This window comes from Dreissena polymorpha, chromosome 2, assembly GCF_020536995.1.
Source record: "Dreissena polymorpha isolate Duluth1 chromosome 2, UMN_Dpol_1.0, whole genome shotgun sequence".
In the NCBI taxonomy this organism is placed as follows: Eukaryota; Metazoa; Mollusca; class Bivalvia; order Myida; family Dreissenidae; genus Dreissena; species Dreissena polymorpha.
Window position 1 is genome coordinate 72,206,839 of NC_068356.1, and position 17,409 is coordinate 72,224,247.

The window sequence follows — 17,409 nt, forward strand, 5'->3', positions numbered from 1 at the left end:
CCGTAGCGGTCACACTAAACACTACAAAAACAGGCTCGATTGCACTTTACCGGTACGCAGTTGTTTACCACTATCAACAAAGCGGGGATTTGGGGGCTGTAGCCCGCGATACTAAGGAAATATATAGGTATAGGAAATATATCTGTCTTTGATTAATTCTAATCCATATTTGCGTTTATTAGTGTAAATATGTTTCTTTGTACTTTGTTTCATTCATTTTTTATGTAAAGTTCTGTCTTTCTGCAAAAAATTCATATCACTATGATGCTTGCAATATTGAGTCTTTTATGTTTACATTCTGCTAACATCTTTACACATTATAACACATTATCTTTTATTTCATTCCAACTTTATGTTCATAGTATTTCAGTGGCGAATATGTTTTCTTTTCCTATTGAAACATATGTATTACTCGTTCAATTATGAAAACCAGGTCATTACAATACTTATTGACAATAAAACATACAATTTCACCTCTTCTTGTTCTTCATTTCTTATTTGTTAATACAGTAATATATATTATCTTATTATCACTCACTACCTTCATTAAAATACATGGTGCTTCATTCCATCTCCTCTCACTGGTCGCAAACATTACAACATCAACGCCATATATCTTTTAAAAGATATTTCTTGTTTTATCTAAGATGGTCATCCATTTCAAATATTGAGACACGTCCATAACACTTACAATGGTCACAGTTCGTTCCCTGCAACCCTGGGGGGCAGGGGATTCTCACACACTGACCAGTCATTTTGTCACACTGGGTCCCAGTCCCACATGTTGGGCACCGTAGCTTGCACCCATCACCATAGTAATTAGCAGAGCACTCTGTAAGGAGCAACACAAACATGGAGCATTCTCAGTGATGTATAAAAGAAATGAGTCCCGTTCTGAGAAAACTGGGCTTAATGCATGTGCGTAAAGTGTCGTCCCAGATTAGCCTGTGCAGTCCGCACAGGCTAATCAGGGACGACACTTTCCGCCTAAATTGGATTTTTGCTAAGAAGAGACTTCATTTAAACGAAAAATGTCATAAAAGCGGAAAGTGTCGTCCCTGATTAGCCTGTGTGGACTGCAACAAATTTATAACGCCCCATGTTTTTTTTTTTAACTAATTAACCTGCAGTGGGGTTTCCAAAACTAAGATTAGTAGCAAACAGCATAAAACCTGAACAGACTGTGAGTTACTGCGCGTTAATCCCAGGCTGTTCTGGTTGTATGCTGGTTGTGAAAAGTTATTATCACATTGCTTCTGACAGGGAAAGTGTTTATACTAACCTGATTGACACCTGTCTCCCTGGTAACCAGGCCTACAGAGACACATGCCGGTGTAGTGGTCACAGGTGCCCCGCCCCGTGCAGTTACAGGGCTGTGTACAGCCCGCACCCCAGGAGTCAGATGGACACTGCGAGCTGCATCGTATACCTGGACAAAACAAAATGAAAGAAAAATAGTTCGCCGTGGCGTTGTGGATAGGGTGTCCACCTAGAGACTTGGAGGTCATGGGTTCAAACCCCAATGTGGGAGCGTTGTTAAATTCTCTCCAAAAAGACACTAAGTAATGGTTCAACCCTGGAAATGGACTCAATAGTGTTTCAATAAGCATAGGGCTTTCTATGCTAAAATAAATAGGTTTAAGTTGACTAAAAGGACTAGAGCGCATGTTGGCATCGTGGAAAAAATATAAACAATTGTATTAGTTATTTAATATTATTTTATGCTTTCCGGTGGTTTATAGATAAATATCAGTGAATTAAAACTAATAATTCACTGTTTGAAACAGTGAAAATTAACAGGGCAAATTATCAATAATTTTCAATGTTAGACTGTGAAATGATGTCGTTTTCACAACATTACCATGTGATTATTTAAGCAAAAATAAAAAATAAATCATTTGTAAGCATACAAAAAATAATGTTGGATTTGGTGGAATATTGAATTTAATTCACTCGTGGTTGTGAATTAAAATCGATATTCCATCAAATCCAACAAATATCCTCTATATAAAAGCTTTGTCACATACAAAACAGCAGATCCCTACTGAGTAAATGTGTTCAAGTAAGAACAAGATATTACCATATACCTTTTACCTTCGTGAAGATGTTTTTGGGGTAGCAAAAGATCCAGATTTTAGTTTCTAATTATTTTTGTAACCATAGAAACCAGAATTTTGTCCTACAAAGAAACTGAAAAAACATGCATGTTCCCCATATTGCCCTATTGGGTATATTATATGCTATATTATCCACATACCAAGTTTCATCAACCCTAGCTTAAGTATTTTTTGGGTTATTGCACGATCCAGATTTGGAACAGACAAAAGGAAGGACATAACTTAACTGGTAAAAACCTTTGGTCACCATTTTATGAGACCTGCAATGACCTTAAAGGGTGGGGGTTTTTACTTAGAAAACATGAAGCCAAAGGAGTACATATTTATGTCACAGTTACTATGCAACTAAAAAATTATGTACACAAATCTTATAATAAACTTTTTTTTGCAAAAAATGTTTTGGTTTGCAAATGATTGATTTTCTTATGAAACATACTTCAAATATCCTAGTGAAGTAAAAATGTTATCAGAAAGCTTGAGTAGCCATGGCAACGTACCATGCCATCCTGGCTTGCAGAGACACTCCCCTGTGGCCGAATCACAAGAGAGGCTGCCCTGGGGATCGCAAGTACAGTTGTAGCGACACTGGAACCCGTACATCCCCTGAATACATGGTGTGGCACAATCATCACCATGGTAACCTATCCAACAATAAGATGGTATACATGTATATGAGAGAAAATGGGGTTAAATGCATGTGAGTATAGTGTTGTCCCAGATTAGCCTGTGCAATTTGCACAGGCTAATCAGGGACAACAATTTCTGCAAAGACTGGATTTTTGTTCAGAACTGGACAGTTTTGTCCATGATTAGCCTGTGCAGACATCACTTAACGCACATGCATGTAAACCTGTTTTATCAGAGCAAGGCTCATATTTATGTGACCAATCTAAATCAGTATAAAATAATAGTTTGTAACCTGCCAAAATCAAGTACATTAAACACAGCCTCATGTATATTCATTTTGTGTACATATATATATGGCTGTGAACAGTTATTGTTCTAGTATCAAGATGTTTCCAAATCCAGGTAAATCCACAGACCTATCAAATATATTTCTTTCTTAAGTAGAATATTGATTTTTTTTATAAATATCTATAATTGTTATCACTGGTAAAACAATAAGAGAATACAATTGTGATTAATTTAATAATGAATTTTGTTACAGTCAAGTTAACAAAAGAAAGTGGTATTCAACTTTAGTAAAAATTAGAAATAATATTGTGACTATGAAAGTCTGTACTACCTGGTTTGCAGTGGCAGGCACCATCATAGGGACTGCAGGTGGATCTGGCAAGGTTGCAGGTACAAGTCTGTGTACACCCTCGTCCATATCTGTCCACTGGGCAGGGATCAGCACAAAAGGTACCTGAAGACAGTGGTCTATTGGTAAATGAGTATTCAAGTTAGCGGGCATAATGAGGTCAATATGTCATTTTGTTTGTAGAGGTCAATAGGTCATCTTGTTAGCAGATGTCAGAGGTCGATAGGTCATCATGTAAACAGCTGTCAATAGGTCATCTTGTTTGTAGAGCTCAATAGGTCATCATGTTAGCAGAGGTCAATAGGCCATCTTGTTTTCAGAGGTAAGAGGTCTAAAGTAATTTTGTAAGCAGATGTGAGTGTTAACATGGCAAACAGAGGTCAGAGATTAATAGGTTTTCTTGTTAGCAGAGGTCAGAGATGAATTAGCCATCTTGTAAGCAGATGTGAGTGGTCAATGCAGAACAGAGATAAGAGGTAAATAGAAATAAGGCAAATTTATTATGACATCACATCAAGCGCAACAAATGTATGGGCCAGAATCAAACATGTAGTTTTACTAAATACGTAACAGCAATCTGCAGACAGTTTAAGTGTTGACTGTGACCTTAGAGCAAGCAACAGGCCTTGATCAGACGAGTATTTGTGCACATTAAATTCTTAATCCTATCATGCACAACAAAGTTATAGGCTGGAAACGAACATGCACTATATGCCCTTTCGCACATAATACTGGCAGGGGAATGCATATGCTCGCAATCTTCAAATATTATCCCTCACTCTGACAATCACACAGAGGTGAAGTTTGTATTGACACAAATAGTTTTGTTGCTTTTACATAACGGAAGCCACAAACAGATTTGATTGGGACAAAATGTTCTGAAAATATTATACCAAGACTGGGCAATAAATGTGACATCTAGAATGTGCGCCAGGTACCGGTAATTGTTAAACAAAATTCTGTACAAGTAACCACAGTCTATAATTCAAGCTTAAATTCTCATAAAAAAAAAGAGGGCCAAGATGGCCCTAGTTCGCTCACCTGAGAGGAGTCGGTTCATTCAATCTTTACCTAATGTCAAACATGACCTAGATATTGACCAGACAAACATCCTGGTCAAGTTTCATCATTATTGAACCAAAACTCTGGCGTAGGGAGTGTCTTTGTTTTTGTAAGATTTGATATTGGTGACCTATATTTTTAGTTGACCCCCCAAACATCAAACTTTGCTTACAAGGATTTTGTATAATATAATGAAAATTTGGACAATCTAAGGGCAATAATTATGGCATTAATTATGTGATTTTGCTCATCATCAAACTTGACTGAGATCTTTCAGCAACTTTGATAAAGAATGCTTGAGTGTTTACAAACCAAATGTGGACGGACGGAGAGCGGACAAAGACCAATCCTAAAACCTCACCTGAGCAATCAGGTGAGCTAAAAAGTGTGTTTCACCGATCTGAGCCATTTCTAACTTGTCCAAGAAATCAATAAAACCAATGTATTGACTAAATTTCACGATGATTAGGCAAAAAATGTGACTTATATAGTGTTCGATCACAAGGTTTCTCTCTAGTAAACATCTAGTCACATAAGGAAAACTGCCCCACCCCTCTGGCAGCCATGTTTATTGACCCATCGGGACCATTTGCAAACTCATCTGAGATATATATTAAACAAATCAATTCACCAAATTTCATGATGATTGGGCAAAAAATGTGACTTCTAGAGTGTTCACAAGCTTTTTTATACTATATAAATATAAGAAAACTGCCCCCCCCCCCCCCCCCCCCCCCCCGGCAGCCATGTTATTCAACTAACTGGAACCATTTTCCAACTCAACTCTCGTATCAAGGAAACAAATGTTCTGACCAACTTTCATGAAAATTGGGCAAAAAATGTGACTTCTAGAGTGTTCACATGTTTTCACTATATACATATAGAGAAAAATGCCCCGCCCACTGGCGGCCATGTTTTTTCACCGATCTGGACCATTTTCGAACTAGTCCGACATATCAATAAAACCAATGTTTTGATTCACTTTCATGATGATTGGGCAAAAATTGTGACTTCTAGAGTGTTTACAAGGTTTCCCTATGGCCATATAAGGAAAACTGCCCCGCCCACTGGCGGCCATGTTTTTCAATGGAACGGAACCACTTTTAAACTCAACCAAAATATCAATAACACAGACATATAGACAAAGTTACATGAAGCTTGGGCATTAAATGTGACTTCTATAGTGTTTACAAGCTTTTCCTTTTTTTTTGACCTAGTGACCTAGTTTTTGACCCAACATGACCCAGTTTCAAACTTGATCGAGATTTCATTGGGACAAATCTTCTGACCAAGTTTCATGAAGATCGGACAATAAATGTGGCCTCTAGAGTGTTTACGAACAAATGTGGACGGACGGACCACGGACAAAGACCAGTCAAAAAGCTCACCTGAGCAATCAGGTGAGCTAAAAACAAGAGCTGTCACCATAGGATGACATATGCCCCCTATAAACGCTATGATAGAAGTTATAGCATTTTTCAAAACCTAAAAGCAGATTTCCAAACCTAAACTCGGACCCTAAGTTCAAGGTCAAGGTCACAGGGGTAAAAATTTGTGTGCGTATGGAAAGGCCTTGTCCATATAAACATGCATACCAAATATGAAGGTTATATCTCAAGGGACATAGAAGTTATGAGCATTTTTCGAAACCTAAACGCAGATTTCGAAACCTAAACACAGACCCTAACTTCAAGGTTAAGGTCACAGGGGTGAAAAATTGTGTGCTTATGGAAAGGCCTTGTCCATATACACATGCATACCAAATATGAAGGTTATATCTCAAGGGACATAGAAGTTATGAGCATTTTTCAAAACCTAAATGATATTTCGAAACCTAAACGCGGACCCTAAGTTCAAGGTTAAGGTCACAGGGGTAAAAAATTGTGTGGGTAAGGAAAGGCCTTGTCCATATACACATGCATACCAAATATGAAGGTTATATCTCAAGGGACATAGAAGTTATGAGCATTTTTCAAAACGTAAACGCAGATTTCGAAACCTAAACGCGGACCCTAAGTTCAAGGTCAAGGTCACAGGGGAAAAAAAATTTGTGCGTATGGAAAGGCCTTGTCCATATACACATGCATACCAAATATGAAGGTTATATCTCAAGGGACATAGAAGTTATGAGCATTTTTGGAAACCTAAATGCAAAGTGTGACGGAAAGACGAACAGACAGACAGACGGACGGACGGACAGTCCGATCACTATATGCTGCCCCCTTTTCTTCGAAAGGGGGCATAAAAACATCCAACCTCGAAGAACAATTAACACATAAATGAAACACAACTACACTGTATTTTATGAAAACATTAATAATCAAAGGGGAGTAACTACTGTATTCTTAAATGCAACATTTAGAAAAGTTGTCTCACATGTTACATAACCTTAATTCATGATTGTTTGCAAGCCTTTTTACTATATAAATATAAGGAAAACTGCCACGTCCCCCTGGCAACCATGTTTTTCAACAGACCGGAACTATTTTCAAACTTAACTCATGTATCTAGGAAACAAAAGTTCTGAGCAAATTTCATGAAAATTGGGCCAAAAATGTGACTTCTAGAGTGTTGACATGTTTTCACTATATACAAATAGAGAAAAATGCCCCGCCCACTGGCGGCCATGCTTTTTCACCGATTTGGACCATTTTCAAACTCGTCCAAGAAATCAATAAAACCAATGTTTTGATTCACTTTCATGACTTCCAGAGTAATTACAAGGTTTCTCTATAGCCAAATAAGGAAAACTGCCCCGCCCACTGGGGGCCATGTTTTTCAATGGACCGAAACCACTTTTAAACTCAACCAACATATCATTAAGACAAACATTTTGACAAAGTAACATGAAGATTGGGCATGAAATGTGACTTCTACAGTGTTTACAAGTTTGTTCTTTTTTTTGACCTAGTGACCTAGTTTTTGATCTGGCACGACCCAGTTTCGAACTTGACCGAGATTTCATTGGGACGAAGCTTCTGACCAAGTTTCATGACGATCAGACAATAAATGTGGCCTCTAGAGTGTTTACGAACAAATGTTAACGGACGGACGACGGACAAAGACCGGTCACAAAAGCTCACCTGAGCTATCAGGTGAGCTAAAAAAAAAATATACCTATGTGGTACAATATGATACAATATGAATTAATATATTTACAATAACTGTAATCGGTGAAACTACAATTGTTTTAATTGAATGTGCTGTAACATTTTCCCAGTCAGTATTCATCAAGCGCCCGAGCCGATTGTGACGAAGATATTTCGAACATATTTTCCTACAATAACAGAAGTATTCGTCTTTTTATTAGGATCAGACTTAGTGTTTGTGTGTCGTATGACTATATATCGTTGCAGGAATTTAAAATGAACCGTTTAACTAAATTTTGATTCACATCATTCATGCATGATATACATGCTAGCGAATTCGACTGTACAGACATTTTCGATTTCAGAATTAAATATCTGGCTTACTTCGCATTTTTCGAAACATGTTCTTTTTAACTTTTATTTTAATTTATATTTTTTTTTATATATAATAAGTTTTTTTCACATTTTATATAAAGTCATAAATATTTGACAAAATCGTATAATCTCGCTTTGAAGAATATTCTTTATTGTAAACTTAAGTTTAAGAATTGTTTGGTGAATACCAGTATGAGCCCTAGTGCATACCTGTCCATCCGGCTGAACAATTACAGAACCCTGAGGTGGCGTGACAGGTGGCACCATGGAGACAGCCACAGCTGTTGGCACAGGTGCTCCCCCATGTACCCTCGGGGCAGGTGTCCGTGCAGTTGACTCCCGTGTAACCTGCACACAAGATTGAGGATATAGTCTGTCCTAGGTCGCTCATTTTAGGGGCTTAACCCTTTACCATTGGGATACGAACTTTGACATGTTTGTACAAGTCATGTAGAAACTTATCAAATCAAATATAATGTAAGACCTCTCTTACACATTATAGTTTTAAAGGCTTCATTTCCAACCCTGACATACTGATCAGCACAAACAGTATAAAACCTTACTTGCAGGCTGTTCTGATTTTATGCTAGTTGCATATAGAAATGTTTACTTTGCTTCTGAGCTCTAAATGGTAAAGAACTTAACTCTTTCAGTGCGGGAACCGAACTTTGAAGGCCTTTGCAAACAGTTTGGATCCAGATGAGACGCCACAGAACGTGGCGTCTCATCAGGATCCAAACTGTTTGCTATTCTTATCGTATTCTTTGAAAAAACCCGAAGATAATGCTTATTTTAGAAATTCAGCAGACAACATTTTAGCAGACAACAAATTTCCCAGCATGCAAAGGGATGTTCTGAGCAAGCATACTGTATACGTGCGCTTATAAGACGCCCTCGCTTATAAGACGCACCCCGACTTCGGACTTTATAATGGGTGGATTTGAGACTGACCCGCGTGTAAGACGCCGTCAAATTTTGCCGTATTCATCGGCCGGAAAATGGCCGAAAAATGGCAGAATGTTAAAGAAAATCATCAATTAGTAAAACATTGAGAATTGTTCAAACTCGCGCTGCATACAATTAATAATTCGCGCAAGTCTGAAAAATAAAACAATCAAACAACAAAGTAAATAATATTTGTTTATTTTATGATATATTAGTGGGTTTTAATTTATTTTCAAATATTAATCATGCAATAAAAATAATTATCAAATTGACAAAATTTCTAACAATTGCGTATTAATCATTTGCCCTAACAATTGCAAACAATTGCAAACATATTACGTTCGTAATATCAATGCACAAGCAAAATTGATCGTGTCAGTCATCTTAATTGTATTGTTTGACAGGTATTGAAATCTAATAGCAGATATTTTGAAAGCGTTTAGTTTTATTACCTAGATTATGCAAATTTTACGCCCATTGTCTATCAACAATAGGTAACGCCTACTTTCATAAAATTAGCCAATCGCGTGATAGTGATAGACTCCGAAGCGCAGATCGAAATCACGTGTCAAGAAGAAAGCCATATGGGGATAATTGCATGCGGTCGCTCTTTGCTCCTGTCCTTGTTGGCCCCTAATAAATAATGTGTCATCTGCATTAGTGGGTCGTCTGAATAAACGTGTTTATTTAACAATTGACAGTTGCAAACTGGTAACTTATTTCAGAGGATACCCTAATTTCCAATTATGTCTTAATTGAAAATTAACGACGTGCAACAAAGACGATCAGGTGATACAAACTTGTCAAATAGCATTTGTAATCGGCAGCGTGTTTATTAAACAATTGACAGTTTCAAACTGAGAATTGATTTTGCTGTTGTTTTAAGCATGTTGGCATCGCGTTGCCGCTTACACAAGTATACTATAATGGCCAATTTATATGGCATTTAACGACGTCGCGCGCAAACAATCAGGTGATAAAAACTTTTCAAGAATAATCACAGACAATATAACGTATTACGCCCCAAAAATAACAAAATTCAAATTAAAAATAGTAGACAACAATATCAGTAACGAAACATTTTATTACAAATAAATCGGTAATTGAACATAGCGTTCCGATACACGGTACGGGCCAATACAGACTTTAGAGAAAATGCAAATGGCTGCCGCGATGATTAAAAAAAACTGACAAGTGTCCAACTTGGCTAGCATAAGCCCAGTAAACTCGATATTTTGAAATTTTTTGTTTATTTTCACCAGTATCTCGCTTATAAGACGCGACCCCAACTGTAACTTATTAATTTAAGTCTTAAAAATGCGTCTTATAAGCGCACGTATACGGTAATGAAAATTCAGCTAAATATATGGTGACCTCATTTGTTACCAACTTATTCTTGACTTTGGCCTTGTTACATAGTTTTTGACATATATTGTGTATGTGTCTTTTTGTGATTAGATTGTGCACTTGTTCCATATTTCATAAGGACAAATGTGCTAAGCAGGTTTCATGATGATTTTTTGTCCTATAAATGTTGCTTGCAGTGGGTCCACAATTTCGTTTTTCTACTTGTTAACTTGTTTTTCACCAAATATGATTTAGTTTAACAATTTTCCAAACATTTTCTGAGTAAGTTTCAGTCTAATTGGCCATTTCATCAGAGGTTTTTGCTTCACTTTGACCTAATGCGCTAGTTTTTGACCCATGTTTTGACATCTTTTAAATGATCTTCTTATAAGTACCTGCATAACACTCATAGCAGTGTCCTGTCACATGATGACACTTGCCCCTCTCAGCGCATCCACACAACTGTTCACACTTGACACCGTAGAACGGTTCCGCGCATGGTAACTGACAAGCGTCACCGCGGTAACCAGCCTTGCACTGACATGAACCAGTCAGAACATCACAGCTGAAAAATATTTTTTAACTGCAATAAATACACAGATTATTTACGCAAGTCAATTACCAAGAAACATGTATACTAAACTGATGGCACACATAGACTGTCCTGAAATTTAATTTACAGACTCTGATTTATAAACATGAAGCAATTAAGATAAAGTATATGAGACATCTACACAATAATAGTATATGAACTTGCGCATAAATGCATGTGCGTAAAAAGTCGTCCCAGATTAGCCATTGCAGTCCACACAGGCTAATCAGGGGCACATTGCAGTCCACACAGGCTAATCAGGGGCACATTGCAGTCCACACAGGCTAATCAGGGGCACATTGCAGTCCACACAGGCTAATCAGGGGCACATTGCAGTCCACACAGGCTAATCAGGGGCACATTGCAGTCCACACAGGCTAATCAGGGGCACATTGCAGTCCACACAGGCTAATCAGGGGCACATTGCAGTCCACACAGGCTAATCAGGGGCACATTGCAGTCCACACAGGCTAATCAGGGGAAACACTTTCTGCGTAAACTTGATTACTTGCTTTGAACAAAAAATACCATAAAAGTGTAAAGTATTCACCCTGATCAGCCTGTGCTGACTTCACAGGCTAATCTGGGACAACATTTTACTCACATTCATCAAGTTCAATTTTCCAAAATCAAAGCTTTCATAAAGACCTTAAAACTCTGAAGATCGTTTCAATAAGATCTTGTAATCGAGTTTTAATTCTCTAAGTATGCATTTGGTGTTTCTAAGTCGATGCAGCTGGTTAACATAGAGTTAATTGCTATTGACAGTTTCTTGAGAAAGCTTCCTGAATTTACAAAAAAGGAAATCACCTCACGATAGCAATAGTGCACTTTATACACAGAGCAGTTTGAATGAGCTATTAACCATAATAATAAGCCATTGTCATTGGTATTATACATGAAAGACCTATAATGTTGTCTACAGAGTGTCAATGTTTTGTTGTACAAAAATGGCCACAATGTTAAAGGTAGTATCTCATTTGAAAGAATTCAGTAGCAATTGTTAGAGAATATTCTTTAAATCTTGGACAAATATTTGGTAATAGCACTTTAATTAATAAGTCTAGAACCAGACCAAATTCTGCTTAACAAGGCCATGTTTGCAGATGAAAATTGATCTCATTCCTCAATTATATAACACTTATAGAAGAGAATACAATTACCTTTGTGTGACATTCCAGGGGCAGTTGCAATTCTCACATGCCCTGGTCTTACTGTTGTAACGTTGACGGTCAGGACAATCTGAGACAGTTTTAATGGCACAATGACACTTTCCATGAGATTGAAGAATACATTTATAAAGTATAATTTGGATACCATTTTACCTCAATGTCTACTCAATTATTTTCATTTTATTGACTTTTAAGTGGACTATCACAGTACAGCTGACATAAATGAATGTGCAGCAATTATCCTATATATGTCTTGTAAATGCTTCGATTAAAAACTGAGTTTAGTTGTTGTTTTTCATCTGTAGGGACGAAATAATCTCCATGCTATAGTCATTTTGATCATCATTGCTATTATTTTTTGTTATGATCATTACTTAATTGGCAAGTATTAAAGCATTAAAAACATAGAATACCCATCTATTATCAGTGCTATATACAACCCCATGCTTGACTGCTGCAATCGCAACTTACCTCTCTCAGTGCAGTGGTAGCCATGGTAACCAGTGTTGCTGCAGCTACAGGTGATGGTGTTGTTAAGGAAGTTACACACTCCCCCATTCTGACATGGACATGTCTGTAGACACCCCTCTCCATACCTGCCTGGGGGACACTGTACCTCACATCTGAAACACGGAGGCTATATTGGCCTGGCTCTGGGAAAACTGGGCTTAATGCATGTGCATAAAGTGTCATCCCAGATTAGCCTGTGCAGTCCTCTCAGGCTATTGTGGAACCCCACTTTTCGGCTAAACTGGATTTTTGCTAAGAAAACAAAAAATACCATAAAAGCTGAAAGTGTTCTCTGATAAGCCTCTGCGGATAGCACCAGCAAATCTGGGATGACACTTTACTTACATGCATTAAGCCCAGTTTTCCCAGAACAAGGCTCTTATGTGATGGTGTTACTATGGAGATCACACACTCCTCTTTTCAGACATGGACAGGAGTGGTGACATCCTACACAGTCCCTCCCTAGGGAACAATGGATCTCACATCTGGGCGGCAAACAAACACATTTTGCATTGCGCCCTGGATTATGAACCGAAATCTTCATGAGGTTAATTGTTTCAAAGCTTTTGAATTAATTGTAACTGCCTGGCTGGACTACCAACCTTTGAAACTGACCTAAATATACTTAACCGAAGCCGATGGGCAACCACTAATTTTATCGGTGCACGGCTAGGATTATTAAAGAATATTTTCTAGTGCATTAGCTAACGTTAATAATAATTTATTAACAGCAGATTTCAGTAAAGGCTATTTAATTTTTTTTCTTCCACACTAGAAGCCCCCATACACTGACCTGGTACCAGTGAAGCCCAGCTGACATTTGCACGTCCCATCGACAGCATTGCAAAGGCCGTTGTTACAGTCACACATCGCCGTACAGTTGGTGCCATAGTGATATTGATCACACGGCTCAGCACAGTACTCCCCCTACAATGTGTCATAAAAGAATAGGTCATAACTCTTTCAGTGCTGGAACCGAATTTCGAAGGCCTTCGCAAACAGTTTGGATCCAGATGAGACGCCACAGAACGTGGCGTCTCATCAGGATCCAAACTGTTTGCTATTCTGATAGTATTCTTTGAAAAAAATCGAAGAAAATGCTAATTTTAGAAATTTAGCAGACAACATTTTAGCAGACAACAAATTTCCCAGCATGCAAAGGGTTAGCCTGCATTTGAGTCATGCCCTAAACTGGGCTAAAGCTTATGCTTGAGTGTTGTCACAGATTAGCTTGTGCAGTCCCCACAGGCTTATCAAGGATAACTGCACAGGCTAATCTGGAAAAACACTTTACGAATGCATTTAAATACAGCTTACTTTACATCACAGGTGTAAGGTTCCTATGGCAAGGTTTTGATTTCCCATTCACGATGATTACATGAACTTTTGAACAGCTTGATATAAAGTTCTCAGGATACAATTAAATGAAATATGGGATGTGGCTTATAATCAAACAGTTTTCAGCTCATGCATGGTCCATTTCAAAATAATCACAAATGTACTCTACAACATGTATTAAGAAGCAGTTTTTGTCTATTTACTCACTTACCATGTATCCAGCAGTGCAGATACACTTGCCAGAGCCTGCCGCACAGATACCCCCATGTTGACAGGCACATGACTGCTCACAACCAGAAACTCCAATACTAGTGATGTCACACTTCTTGTGGCAACTGAAACACAACAAGACACCTTAATTCTAGGAAAGTCACACTTCTGATGGAAACTGAAACACAACAAGACACCTAATACTAGCAAAGTCACACTTCTTGTGACAACTGGAACATATAACCAGACACCTCAATAAATGCAATGGCAACTCAAACACACAATCAGACACGTTAGTTATCCTCCTGAAAAATCTTAAAGACACACTTTTTGTGGAAACTGAAACATAACCAGACACCTAAATACTAGCGAAGTCAAACTTTTTGTGGCAACTGATTGAACTGAAACACAATCAAACCTGTCAATAAAAGCATGTCACTCATCTATAATGGAAAATACAAAACAACCAGACACCTCAATACTAAAAATTTTTACAGTTCTTGAGGCAACTCAAGCACTACATACTAGCAATGTCACACTTTAAATGATGCAACTGAAAAACAACCAGAAAACTCAATATCAGTAAAATCGAACTTCTTGTGGCAACTCAAAAATAAAGCCAGACACCTCAATAATGCAAATTCACATTTTTTGCAATATAAACACAACCAGACTACTCAATATTTAAAAAAAGTAAAAAATGTGGCATCTGCAACTGAAACACAACCAGACCCCTAAATACAGACAAAGTCATTCTTCTTGTTCCAACTTAAAGACAAAAAGACACCTCAATACTAAAATATTCATACTTCTTGTGACAACTGAAACACAACCAGACACCTAAGTACAGGCAAAGTCAGTTTGTACTCACTATTCTCCGTAGTAACCAGGCAGGCAGGTGCACTTGCCGTTGACATTGTTGCAGGTGGAGTTGTTCTCACACACACATGGGTTGACGCAGTGGAGACCGAAGCTGTCCATGACACGGCTTGGAGCAGTCACGCCTGTGTAACCTGCATACAGGGGAGGAATACCACACTATGAGAAATTGAATGAAATGAGTCTTGCTGTGGAAAAACAGGGTTTAATGCATGTGTGTAAAGTGTCATCCTAGATTAGTTTGTGCAGTCTGCCTGAATTGGAATTTTTACCTAAGAAGACAATTTCTTTAAAGAAAATACTTTGAAAGTGAAAGTGTTGTCACTGATTAGCTTGTGGTTGACTGCACAAGCCTATCTTGCACATTACTTTACGTACATAATTAAAGCCACGTTTTTCCCAGATTGAGGCTAAATTGTTCGGCTTTTCTTTAGTAAAAAAAACTTGTGAATTTTAGTTTTGTAAGAATACACACTTTTATATTAAATACTGAGAGACAGATATTTTTCATTGGACAGTAATTTTCAAATGTCCTACAAACAATGAAATAAGAAGTATCAAATTCTGACTTTAAAAAAAAATCCACAAAAATAAATTAATCTACCGTATATGTTGCTACTACCAATTTCCACACAAAGCCAATTACAAGAATAACATTCAAAGCCATTCATGAGATAGGTAAGGATAGTTGGTCTGGGGGTGGAGGGCTGGTCATAGAAGTACCAGTAGCACAGTAACACCCACCAATGTGGCAGACACAGTTGCCGTTCTCAGGGTCACAGGAGCCATGGGAGGCACAGTTACACACATTGGCACAGTTGGGACCCCATCGGTTCTGTTCACAGCCTACAAAACATGAGGACATATTTACACAGAAACAAAATTAATTGTACTCGTTAAGCTTACAGGTAAGAGCATATTAAATGTTGTAAATTCATTTCTTGTGCTTCATTATGATAGTCAGTTGTGAACATTGATGTTGTTTGCAGCTTTATCAGCATTTCCTGAAAACAATCTGGCAAATTTCAAACAGATTAAGAACCCCGTGGTGTTGTTCCTCAAAAAAAAATGTTATTAATTATTTCTAGTTTAAATAGGTTATTTACTGTGACTTTTTTCATTTTGACTTCTAACTATATACACAAATTCTAAAACTTCACAAAATGGCATTGATTTCCTTTCAAGGATTTTACTTATGATGGCGGTGTTACTGTTGACCTATAGGGGAGATAAGCAAGTGTGAGTTTATAGACAAGGGTTACTGAAAGTGCGCTTCATTTTGTTCATATACTGTATATATCTGCCTGACAACATTGTTCTATGTACAATCGAGGATATTGGAAGTAACTTAACCAGAAAACAAAAGTTATTCTAAACTGACAGTAGTCTCTCTTTAATCCCTGTGAGTGCTGTATGCGTATAGTATAGTGGAAAAATAGGGAGAGGGTTGACTCTTCCCTAAAGTAGAAGGGTTTTTTCACACCTGACTGACAGAGGTCTCCTTGTACCCCTCTCTGCCTCTCTGCACATCATTGTCCAAGCAGGATGTGGAGGAAATGGGGTGTAACTTACATAAAATTAGAGTATTTTCTCACCTGAATACAATGACTAGTCTCCCCTGTATCCCTCTCTACACCGTCATTGTCTAAGCAGGATGTGGAGGAAATGGGGTGTAACTCTTACATAAATTTGAATTTTCTCTCACCTGACTGACAATAGTCTCCTTGTACCCCTCTCTGCACTGACATTGTCCAGGTATGATACAGTAGCCATTGCCCTTTCTTCAGAGCAGTTCTGCAGACAGAGGCTGGACAGACAACAGACCAGGTAGAGCATGGCATTTGTTAAAGGGGACATCAAGTAGGTGTTAAACTTAACTATCAACAAGAGCTGTGTTTGTGAAACACAATGCCCCCTACTGCGCCGCTTTGAAGCCATATATTTGACATTTGACCTTAAAGGATGACCTTGACCTTTCATCACTCAAAATGTGCAGCTCTATGAGATACACATGCATGCCAAATATCAAGTTGCATCTTAATATTGCAAAAGTTATGACCAGGTTAAAGTTTGGGACAGAATGACAGACAGAATGACAGACAGAGACAGACAGGCAGACAGGCCAAAAACATATACCCTCGATCATTTGATCCGGGGGAATAAATACATGGAAAAATGAGCCTTTGAAAACTAGTTAATATGGCCTTTCTTCAACATGATTTAAAGCCCCTTCCGTAAAAAATAATTCAATGTATCACATTTTTTAATGAAACAAAAATGATAATTATTTCATCAACAATTATTTTGTTAGATAGAAATTTTATCAATGTTTGAGCTAGCTCGGTGCTAATAATTTACTATAGGTGTGTTACTTATATCTCGACTGCACTCATGAAGCCTTACACCCTATCATGTCTTAATAAACTAGACAATAAATATTACCAAATTGCAATTATATATGACCAATTACAAATTTTTTTTTAAAAATGTTTTGTGATGCATGTCTGCA

The 17,409-nt window shown here is 37.7% G+C and overlaps 1 protein-coding gene across 2 annotated transcripts in view; it reads right to left on the reverse strand.

The window, feature by feature from the left end:
- The window catches only part of LOC127867569 (multiple epidermal growth factor-like domains protein 10), a 28,687-nt gene extending 13,670 nt beyond the window's left edge, over positions 1-15,017 (reverse strand). For both annotated transcript variants that reach the window (XM_052408841.1, XM_052408842.1), the window contains exons 1-11: positions 14,893-15,017; positions 14,023-14,146; positions 13,267-13,400; positions 12,435-12,586; positions 11,955-12,033; positions 10,595-10,764; positions 8,118-8,255; positions 3,364-3,486; positions 2,615-2,758; positions 1,283-1,429; positions 692-832 (exon numbers count right to left, since the gene is read on the reverse strand). In XM_052408841.1, coding sequence (XP_052264801.1) covers positions 692-832; positions 1,283-1,429; positions 2,615-2,758; positions 3,364-3,486; positions 8,118-8,255; positions 10,595-10,764; positions 11,955-12,033; positions 12,435-12,586; positions 13,267-13,400; positions 14,023-14,146; positions 14,893-15,002 — 1,462 coding nt within the window. In that variant the 5' untranslated portion in view covers positions 15,003-15,017. The remainder of the gene's footprint in view (positions 1-691; positions 833-1,282; positions 1,430-2,614; positions 2,759-3,363; positions 3,487-8,117; positions 8,256-10,594; positions 10,765-11,954; positions 12,034-12,434; positions 12,587-13,266; positions 13,401-14,022; positions 14,147-14,892) is intronic.
- Between the last annotated feature and the right edge of the window lie 2,392 nt (positions 15,018-17,409).